The sequence below is a fragment of the Cryptomeria japonica genome, chromosome 7 (genome assembly GCF_030272615.1).
Source record: "Cryptomeria japonica chromosome 7, Sugi_1.0, whole genome shotgun sequence".
Lineage (NCBI taxonomy): Eukaryota > Viridiplantae > Streptophyta > Pinopsida > Cupressales > Cupressaceae > Cryptomeria > Cryptomeria japonica.
In genome coordinates this window covers 52,607,519-52,618,485 of record NC_081411.1, presented here as the reverse complement: position 1 = coordinate 52,618,485, position 10,967 = coordinate 52,607,519, and the positions used below count along the sequence as shown (strand labels likewise).

Below are 10,967 nucleotides of genomic sequence, written 5' to 3'. Positions count from 1 at the left end.
GGTACAACAAATACATCATACCATTGAAGCTATCCAACACATCAAGACCTGACATTGCAAACCTTGGAGTCATCTCAAGTGATCCTTTTGCTAATCTTCAACATTTGAAAAGTATTTGTTCAAGAGATGATAGAGTATTCAATACTTTATTCTATGTTCGATTATGCATAAAAATGCCATCAACAATCTCCTTTATGCCTTGGAAAGGGGATGTTCGCTAGGCTAGTATAAGGTAATATGTGAGTCAAATTCTCAAATTTTAGTTAATCTATTGATCAAGCAAACATTTGATAGTGTTAGTTGGATGTTGGCTTCAATGGCCCAAACAATTCTTAAACTGGGTACTTCCTTGAATTTTGTTTATTTCATCCACATCCCTTAGACATGGAATGGCGCGGTAGACTATTTGGTTAAATGGGCTTCTAAGCAATTAAAGGATTGGCATATTAGAGATTGGGAACATCTTCCTATAGAGTGCTCTAATAAGTTACAAAAGTTTATTTTCAAAGACATTCATGGATAATGGGGTTGTTTTGTCAAGATATCCTTTGGGCTCGCTTTTCTTAGTCTTGGTGGTGATTATAGGTGATTTCTAAGGCCCTTGATGGGTTAGGATTTTGCCTTGTGGATCTATTGTAGATTGCTTTAGATTGAATAAATTTTTAACCCTTCCATTCTAAAATTAATAAAAATCATAATAATTTTATTCCAAATAAAATACTCTAAATAATGTACAAACTATTTACAATATTTTTTTTTACTATTAATTTATGATGGTATATTTAGAAATTTGATTCAATTATCAATAAGCTACATCAATGGTTGTAAAAGTATTTATGCTTGACTATTTAATATTATACCTCTATAATTTATTATATCATTTATTAGCATTAAAATTTATTTTCCAAATATTGAGAGTATAAAATTAATAAAACTTTAAAAAATATATATTCAAAATGTCTAATTATTTTAACTTTTAATTGATCATTTAAAAAAATGAAATCTATTATTATTGAAATGATCAAAATTATTTAAACATCTTCACAAACTATATTATTGCATAAGATATTAACTAATATAGATATCATAAATACATCTATCAAAAAAAAAGTGGAAAGATATCAATGTGAATTTTTGTTAATACAATGTCACTATACTATCCTTGTTGTGATGTAAAATGTGGAAGAGTCTATGCAATAACTTAAAACATGGACTTACGAAGAGAATACTTAAGATTTTTTTAACGCTTGCCTTATACACCATGTGGTTTAGATCTCTGGATAGCCATATGAATAAAATGTTTGTTAACGTTGACTAACATTAGATGCATTGACTAGCATTAAAACACATTTATAGATATCAAATTTTAAACTAACATTTATTTATTTAGTATAAAATAGATGAAATCCATACTTGTAGATGCATCTTTCATTTCATGCAAACAGAAGGCACAGATTGACTACAAGACTCGACAGAAGTGTTGTGACTGTTGTCCCCTACTGTCGTATAACACGGAGGTTACCAATATACAACAGGCCATTGTCTATCCAACATCCAGATTTACCATTTGATCCTGTTTTTAAATAATTAAAAATTAAAATACAAGAAAAAAAATTTTCCAACTAATTATTAAATATAATCAATGGTAAATTTTGGATGCTAGATAGACATTACCCTAGTGCGTTTTTTAAACCAGAATAGCTCCAAGGTCCTTTTTGGTGACGTGAGGGCTCTATTGCATCGAAGCTCCTAGTTCTTTCAATCCTTGTAACGCCGATAACCTTAGCATTATAAGACAGCTAAGATTTGCCAGATCATATGGTAGATTGTGAACCAGATGGCAATTCGTAACAGACCACATCCGAGCTAAGGGCATTTGACAGATAGTATGTGGCATTTAGTCCAAACCGCTGCAATGATCCACGTTAAATTCTTGAAGCTTGGTGCAGTCGAATGTGGAAGCACTTCCAAACCCCTCGCATAAGCTTAAAGACAGCTTCTCCAAGTTGTGTAGCGCATTCCTCTGTTTCTGCAGGTCGGGCGTAACCAACCTTTCCAAGCGAACATTCCTAGTTGGAGTAGTGAAGATAAGACATCCAGACCCTCCATCGTGGCCCTTTTTGAACTGTAATTGGATACCATGACAAATTTCAAAATTTTCATGGATTTTATAAATGGGAGAAGACGGTATTCACTTGCAGCAAAGAGAATCACCTGGACCTCTGTCTCTGAAAAATTACTCTCATACCACCCGCTATTGTCCATTGAACCTGTATGGAAAATTCAGAAATAGAATCCAATTATCACATTCTGAATTTAGGCAATCAATCTCTCCGAAGTTAAGTCAGACTTCAGAGAGATCAAGTCAGGAAGAAATAAGGTACGGTAGATTCTCATACGCAATTATGAAGTACATATGCACGTTGTGAATCCAAAAAATTATGGCTGGCATTTCAGCCAAAAAATAGTAATTGGTAGCAATCCGTCTGTATTGTCTTGTAACCCACCTGTGTAAATGGACACAAATTGAGCGATGGCCCATACTTCAGCAACTCCCATTTCTCTGGCAAAATTTTCTTCTTCCTAGGCATAATTAACCTCTTTCTCTGGAATGCAATGCCTTGGCCTCCAACAGATAAGGCTAAATTTCGCAATACATTGTGCTGAGAAAAGTAGAGCTCGGAAGCATTTCCATGAGAGATTTCTGCGGCGTTTCTGACAAGTTCGATCAGCATGTTAGGCCAGTTTAAAAAAGTAATAACAAGAAAATCAATGTATTCAAGGACTTAATTACCTAGAATTGCTGGTAAGTTCAATAGATTTCTACTTGCAAGTTCCAACAAGATGGCAAAGGCATCCTGCCATTCCAGCTTTCGAACATAAACACAAATATGCAACAGTGCAATGTGCATCAGCACAGATTTTCTTGTCCTCTGGAAATGCCCCCAAGTCTAAGAAGCTTCTCTGGCTATGTTATCCAAGAAACTAATACTGGTATTCATAAGCAACCCATCTATGTGATATCTGAGATCAATTCCCCTTTGGAAAGTTTGTTCTTTGCACTTTCCCAGGACATACAATGTTCTCCATTCAAACAGCTTCCAATCACCTTTAGAGCAAGCGGCAAGCCTTTACATTCTGCTTGCACATGTAATCCATCAAATGGAATATTTTATCAATATCCATGGGAAATGCTGTAGGTTCTAAGAAACAACAAAATTACATGTATAATTTAAGACATAATGTTCATAAATTAACTGCTTTCAACTTCTAAAAAAGCTTAAATGACGACTAATTTGAACCCCAAAACATCCGGCAACTGCCAAATTTGAGAATAAAACCCAATTGAACAATTAGTTTTCAGCGTAATGTTTTTTATGGTTTTTGTATAATTTTAAAAGAAGCTTTAGCTTCAATCACATCTTTTCTTTTCAACTTACTAGCTAATAAAGCTATTTGATTGAATTCATACTCATACCTCGTTAATTAGATTTACATCTGCATTAGTTGGCGTTGATGTCTGTCCGAAAGCGCAGAAGCAGAAGAAAGACAGAGCATCTTCATTGCCCAGAAATGGTAATTTATACAATTGAGTGGAGTGGTTTCTGGGGATATTAGAGCTATCTCTAGTTGTGATAAGAGTCTTGTACCGTGCCCCTTGAAATAATAATTTATCCAATTTTACTCTGGATCAGACGTCATCCGATACCACCAGAATTGATTTAGATTGCCATTGAAGCTGCTTCTGCAGCTGCATACGTGCATCTTCTGCATTCTGAAACTCAGGCTATCCCACATCATCTCTGTAAGTTCTTTCACCTTTGGAGACTATGAAACAGTAACGAAAACCACGATTTCAAAATATCCTGATAATCATAAAGAAACAAGAAGATCTTAGAAACTATAGGTTGAAGCACACTTATTATATTTTATGGTCTACAGTCAAAATCGTTTTGGATGAAAAGTTCAGCAAAGACAATCAAACAAAGCTTGAAAAACTTGTTAACAAGAAGACAGAGAGAGCTTGAAAAACTTGTTGACAAAAAGAGAGAGAGAAACCATCAGCTGTACAAGAAAACACACTGAATAAAATCTAGTACCTACAACCTTTTCGCCTAAATATACTTACTTTTGGCCCTGAAAATTCTTGTTTGTTAGTTTATCTCACAATCACATACAGAACAACAATATCCAAAATCTTAATACCAGAAATTTGAGATTGACTGGATCTCTGGCAAAGGCTAAACAGACAAACTCGAGGAGAACATTTTACCTTCAATATCATCATCATTGCATAGAGCCACTGCCAAAGTAGTTTTTTTACCTCACCCGATACACTGCACACCAAGGACCAACATCTTGTTCTGGAACAAAAACCTCTTCAAATCCCTAACTGATTTCTCCAACTCCAAATAAAACTGAGATTTTACAAGAATAATGTCATGGACGGAGGGATCAAAACCCTCGTCTATTTCACAATTCTCACACAAACTGTCTAAACGCATTTGCTGAAACAAAGTGGTATTACGAGAGGCGTTATCGGTAAGCAGGGAAGCTTGTTTGTGCAAGGATTCTTTCAGCATAGAACTTATATCTGCATGTTATAATATTTTGGACGCGGGGCTGTCAAAGAAATTCAGCCTGGCATTATATAGTGCAACGGTAATTTATTTACCACTCTTCCACTATCCTGTGCGATTCTTCCACTCCCTCGTGAAGAGAATTGCGAAAGATTAAAACAACAGATAAATACAGAAAGAAAAATATACACAGAAGAATGACACAGTATTTATAGTGGTTCGGCAATTGCCTACATCCACATTGAAGAGCGGGGGAATCTTGTATTAATCTCTGTATTAAAAACATACAATGAGCAGCCGAAACTGAATAATATATAGAAAAGAAAACAGGTGGTCAATAGCCACCGTTGGAGGGAAAACGGTTGGGCTTCATTCTATCAAAACCTCGATCTGTTACATTCTCACGCATTGTTGCTACCTCAGTTCTTGACGCAGGAGTCAAATTAACTAAAAAATCAAATCGTTTACCAATCTTTTGTTGCCAGTCGGGGAAGCCTCTCCGTTTAATTAAAAGATCATTAACTGAATTTATTTGGAAATATTAGAAGCCTGAACTAGTCTTTGCTCTTTCCCTCTGTTCTTCACCACTTCATCCTCATCAAGGAAGTAAAAGCGGTAGTAAGCTGAGAAAAACACCAGCTAGGTTTTTTAACTTGCCCTCTCACAACCAAACCTTTCTCTACTCCATCCTCTTCTCCCCACTCTCCGTCGTACCCTATCGAGAACTCTTTGTAACCCTGGAACGTTGTGTAAAGAGACCTGTCCATACCCATCTACCCTCATCCATCTCCACTCCTTCCATATTTACCCGGAGTGATGAGATTTGTGAAGAAACACGATTTATAACTAAACAGAGCATAATGGCATCGAGATTGGAGGAACCCTTCTTCACCAATTTTGGCTTGGTCTGAATTTTTTGGTTAGAGATGGAATCAACCACAACGAGATTTGGAGAAGAAGTAAGGAATTTACTAGTGAGGCCGCATCAGGAACTGCCCGCGTACAACATTCAGTCAAATGCACAATTGCAGGAAAACAATTAGAATTTTGTATTCCTAGAAATTATTATTACCTATATTGTTTGAATGCAACTCCCAATAGCTGATCCGTTGTTTTCTCTGATTGCCAGCTTCTTCAATTTCTTCAAGTCCTCCAAACTTTTTATACCGGGGAGCTCCCCCAGGGTTTCTATTTCCAAGCTTTCCAATCTTGTGCAGTATTCTAAACCTTCAATTTTCTCAACTCGGTCGCATCCTCTTAGGTCAAATGATGTGAGGGATGTCAATTGTGCAAAGCTCGGAAGCTCAACCAACTCTGGGCAACACTTTATTAGCAGCCTTTCAAGGTTTACCAGATCACAGATGACCCTTATATTCTTCAGATTTTCACAGGATGACAAAGTTATTGACTTGACTGTTGTTGGCAATGCTTCAATGTCTGTTAAATTATAATTATCGACTAGCATGAGTTTTTCAAGGCAGGGATAACAGTGATCAGAAATTGAAATCTTGTACACTTCAGTGTCCCATATCTCTATTCGATTCAGCTTGCTGAATGCAGAAGAAGGTAAAGATGCCACCGCAAAATCTATTTGGTTGATCAGGCAATCGTATATTTCCAAATGCTCTAATAGATTAAGACGCCCCACAGAAAACGGCAAACATTCCAGCTCAGAACACTGACTAATTTGAAGATCAGTTAAGGAGCTCAAATCTCCAAGAGATGTTGGCAGAGATTCCAGTTTCGGACAAACACGAATTGAAAGATTCTTCAAGGATTGCAAATCTCCAAGAGAGTTGGGCAAGCTTGTCAACAAGTCACTCCCTATCATCAACTTTTGCAGCCTACTGAGTTGGCCGATGTCAATTGCTAGCTCCCTTAACCTCTTCATACCATCTAAATAGAGCTCTCTCAAGGACGCCTGATTTGTGATGTGACGAGGCAACTCTTCTACTTGCTCGCACCCAGAAAGCCTAAAAAATTCCAGCTTTGTCATGTTTTCCAGAATGTTCAAGTCCTCTGATGTGAACGTGAGTTTTTCACACATCCTTAAATCGAGATGTTCCAGGAGCATCAGGTTCTTGAAAGAGACTGGCAACCTCCTCAAGTTTGTGCAATTGAACAAATCTAGATACCGCATATTTTTCAAATCGCCGAAACTGCTGGGTAGTGATGACAGGCCGTTACAGCCACATAATTGCAGGTGCTTCAATGATTGAAGCTGACAAAATTCTTCTGGCAGATTCACAAAATTCAAGCCCTCTGTGATTACTATCTTTTTCAGCTTATTGAGACATCCGATTGAGGTTGGAAATCCTTGAAATTTTTCACAATAAGAAATAATCAGCTCTCTTAACTGCACAGGAGCCTGCAGCCCACATCAGTGTAGAAAAGTAATGTATACGGCAATATTAAAGTAATGTATACGGCAATAATTAAATAAATTCAAATAGAGATTTCATGGAGGAAGATAGTTACATCGTTGTCACTCTCCCACAGCTCTTCTAAGTGATGTTCAGCACCCCACTCTTGTTCATAGAGTTCTAGAACCCACAAATTTTTCAATGGAAGCCATGAGGGGAGATTTCTCTGCCCAATTTCGAACCAGCGAAGCCAGACCAGCTCCCTTGATACTTCACACATAACTTTATTACAATAATCTCCTCTAATCACAAAGATCTTTAGCCCGTGTAAAGAGGGTGTAAGAGACCAATTTCCTCCACTACTGTTGGGCATGAGTTCCTCGTCTGAGCTTCTCGAAGGGATCATTACTTGATAGGTCTTACCGGCCTGAATAGGAATTAGGAAATGCATTAAATAATAAGAAGCCAGGCATAAAGCTAAAACCTCTGGTAAAACTATAGAAACAAAGGATTCAAACATACTCCATATGACTGCCACTCTGTTATTCCACTAGAGACAGCCTTTATCCCTCGGAAGGAATTTGTCTTCTGATGAAAAATCAATCAAAAAAATCCTATTATAAAAATGAAAATAAATTTATCTATTAAAGACATCCAGTTTCAACAGTCTATATTATTGTAGATTATTTTCTTGAATTAAACTGCAACATTTTTCCATCAACATTTCAGCTCACAACACTAACAGTCTATATTATTGTAGATTATTTTCTTGAATTAAACTGCAACATTTTTCCATCAACATTTCAGCTCACAACACTAATATTTTTTTATGAATCAACAATCAAAATGTTGTTAAAATTAGCTGTTACAAAGTTTAATAAAATATATATATATATATACAAAATTTATCGGCTGCTCAAACACATACACAGAGTAAATAGGTAAGTTTAGGGATACTATCTTTTTAAAGCAATTGTTTAACTAGAAAAACAGTAAACTTCTTAACCTCACAAAATATAAAGTATTAACCTCACCTCTGTTTGTTTTTCAACATTAATAATCTGTTGTGGTAACCAAAGTCGATAAGGTGAATGTTGATTTGCAACTTCCCTTCCCAAATCTCTTAAGTGATCATGCATTCTTATGTGATTGTCCTTGTCAAGTTCAACCAAACACTTATTCAGCAGCTTTTCCCAACCGTGCAGACCACTCCACCCTGATCCATTCCACAATTCAATTGCCAGACTGTTCTCTTCTTCAATTAAGAAACAAGCAGTGTCAAGGAACATCTCTTTCTCTTCATCATCAAGAGCATCATAACTTACCCTGAGCTTCTCTTTAATATCATCCGGCAATATTCTACAGATCTTGTGCAAAAGAGACTCCCAATATTCTTTGTTGGGCTGTCCATACAGCTGTCCTCCAAATACCTTGAGAGATAGAGGTAATCCGTTGCAAGCCTCTAGAAACTTTTTAACAAGCTCCTCAAATCCATCCAAAGGAGAGGGTTGTAAGAAGGCATGCCAACAAAAAAGTTGTTCCGCATAAACTGGATCAAGAGGTCTCATTTTGTATACAGAAGATATGCCCCAAGATCTAAGAACTTCATATTCTCGTGTTGTAACAATAATAAGGCTACCCCATAGAAGACTGTCATATGTTGGCAACAGAGCATCCAACTGGTCTACCCCATCTACATCATCCACAACAATGAACACCTTGACATATCTCAAATGCCTTTTGAGAATTGCCTTACCATGCTCTGTATTGTCAAATGTCACATTTTCAACACCAAGGTCTTTGAGGAGTTGAATCTGCTTATTCTGCAACAGGCCCTTGGCTGCACTATCCCTAACATCAAAAATAAAACTAGGCCTCTCTATGGATGAGGATCTTTTGTTGTATAACTCTTTGGCAAGAGTGGTTTTGCCCGAACCACCCATGCCCCATATTCCCACAATATGTACACCCTCGGCAGATTGGAGCATTTTCATCTCAAATTCTTGTACTATTTCTTGGAGACCGACTGGGTGTTTTGCAACATCTAATGGCACATTATCCTTTACTTTCAAAACACAACTAGCGATTTTCTTCAACAGCCTCTTCTCATCACTGAACAAATTAAACATAGAAAATTCAAAATACTATCAAGTGACTATGCCATAGTCAAATGCATAGAAAATCCAAAATACTTGGAAATGGTTACACCAAAGTTAAATGCTTAGATATGAAAGAGAATGGATATTTGTTAAGCTATGGAGGCAGAATAGGTGGTTCTTACTCATCACATTTGACGATTTCACCAGTGTAAAATGAGACATCCTGGAGGGCCTTTTTCCACTCCTGAAGCTTTTCTGGGCTGTATCTCCCCTTGTTTTCATACTTCACAAATGCATCAACATATTTTCCTTTCCCTTGAGCTACCCATCTAAGATCGGTGGGCTCTACATGGTAGAAAACAGGAACAATTTTGGCGCCAGTTTTTAGCATAAATGAGAGCTCTGCCAAACACCAGGCTGAGTCTGCATAAGTCTTAGAGAAAATTGCTATATGGAGCAAGGCATTGCGCATTGCTGCTTCTAATGTCGTAGGCAAGAAATCACCATATTCCAACTCCTCTGAATCCAAAAAAGCTGGCACCTTCATATTTTTGAGGAGATTGTATATACTGCTAGCTAGCGTGTGTTTGCAATCGGGTCCACGATGATTGATGAAAACATCGTAGCATGGCTTGTGCATGAGTGTTGAGGTAGAAGTAGATGCGGGTGGTGCGATTCCTTGAAAAGCACCTGTAACCCGATTTTCTCTTACAAGAGCAAGGTTAGAAGTAGACGCAGACGGTGCGATTTCAGGAAAAGCAGCCGTAACCTGATTCTCTGGTACAAGATCAGGGGTAGAAGTAGATGCAGATGGTGCAATTTCAGGAAGAGCAACCTTAAGCTGATTTTCTGGTACAAGATCAGAGGTAGAAGTAGATGCAGATGGTGTAATCCCCTCTGAATCAGCTTTAACCTTGTTCTCTTGTATTAGATCAGAGGTAAAATTAGGAGCAGATGCACCCATAACCTCGTTTTCTGGTATTAGATCAATTGTAGAAGCAGATGCACCCATAACCTCATTTTCTGGAATAAGATCATTGGTAGAAGCAGATGTACCCATTACCTCATTTTCTGGAATAGGATCGTTGGTAGAAGCAGATGTCATGGGTTTGGATTCTTTTGAACACCCAAAGCAGCATGAAAAAATGCTTCGAGAAGATAATGTAGAACAAGATGAAGACGGTGCCTTTACTTGAGGAGTGTTTGCAGGCTCCTCCTGTCGAGCAGAGGTTGCAGAATTAGATGCCCTGACATTGGATTCCACTGAACGCCCAAAGCAGCATGAAAACAAGCTCCGAGACGATGATGTAGACAAAGTAGATGAAGACGATGCAGTTCCTTGAGAATTGTTTGTAGGCTCACTCTCTGCTCGACCACCAGTGATAGAATTCGTTGCCATGGAAGTGGATGGGAGGGTCTTACGATATTAACAATGAAAAGCTGTGAAAGCACTAGCAGGAGGCTTGGTGCCGGAGGAGGTGAAGCGCTCAGTAGTGTGACAGACAAGAAATGGTTCAACGCGCAGATCGAGGGAATGCTGTTGCTTGGGAATCGGCGTCAAAGAAACGCATATTACTGTGGAGAATGTTGGTACAAGCAGCATGTGCAAGACAGCTTCTACGAGAAAGAGGGAAGACTGGAAGACAGGAGAGCCGCCTAAAGATGCAGTTTGCATAAAGAACGGTATTGAAGTGGACCATAACAATAATGGTGTGCACCGATGTGCTGTGGAGGAGTCTCGAGAAATGATGTTGTCTTATGATTGTGGAGATTTCACATCATTAATATTAAAAAAAAATTTATTATATTTTATTTATTTTCATCATATTATATATAATTTTTTTAATGAATGGTTACATCTGAATCTAATAAATAATCTAAATAACCTTCATCCAAACTTTAGTTCTAATTGTATCCCAATTCTA

General features: G+C 37.5%; 1 protein-coding gene across 6 annotated transcripts; it reads right to left on the bottom strand.

Annotated features, from left to right (window-relative positions):
• Positions 1-1,410: 1,410 nt before the first annotated feature.
• LOC131041713 (disease resistance protein RPV1) lies at positions 1,411-10,748 on the bottom strand. 6 transcript variants are annotated; one of them, XM_059208027.1, is made up of 9 exons: positions 9,225-10,748; positions 7,978-9,055; positions 7,466-7,531; positions 7,059-7,370; positions 3,479-6,948; positions 2,795-3,138; positions 2,508-2,715; positions 1,675-2,270; positions 1,411-1,573 (listed from the first exon to the last, which is right to left on the bottom strand). In XM_059208027.1, exons 1-5 carry the CDS (start codon positions 10,439-10,441, stop codon positions 5,653-5,655), a joined length of 3,969 nt encoding a protein of 1,322 aa, XP_059064010.1. In that variant the 5' UTR covers positions 10,442-10,748; the 3' UTR covers positions 1,411-1,573; positions 1,675-2,270; positions 2,508-2,715; positions 2,795-3,138; positions 3,479-5,652. The 6 variants fall into 6 exon arrangements, with proteins under 6 accessions (XP_059064010.1, XP_059064012.1, XP_059064011.1 ...); XM_059208029.1 differs by having other exon boundaries at positions 1,411-2,125; positions 2,215-2,270; XM_059208028.1 differs by having other exon boundaries at positions 1,411-2,270; positions 3,479-3,866; positions 4,274-6,948.
• Between the last annotated feature and the right edge of the window lie 219 nt (positions 10,749-10,967).

Excerpts from the sequence above, each read along its gene's own strand:
- LOC131041713 (XM_059208027.1), bottom strand. The coding sequence starts at position 10,441 with ATGGCAACGAATTCTATCACTGGTGGTCGAGCAGAGAGTGAGCCTACA. Across the intron at positions 7,532-7,977 it reads ATGTTGAAAAACAAACAGAG|AAGACAAATTCCTTCCGAGG; the intron begins GTGAGGTTAATA and ends ATTTTTCATCAG. Across the intron at positions 7,371-7,465 it reads CAGAGTGGCAGTCATATGGA|GCCGGTAAGACCTATCAAGT; the intron begins GTATGTTTGAAT and ends ATTCCTATTCAG.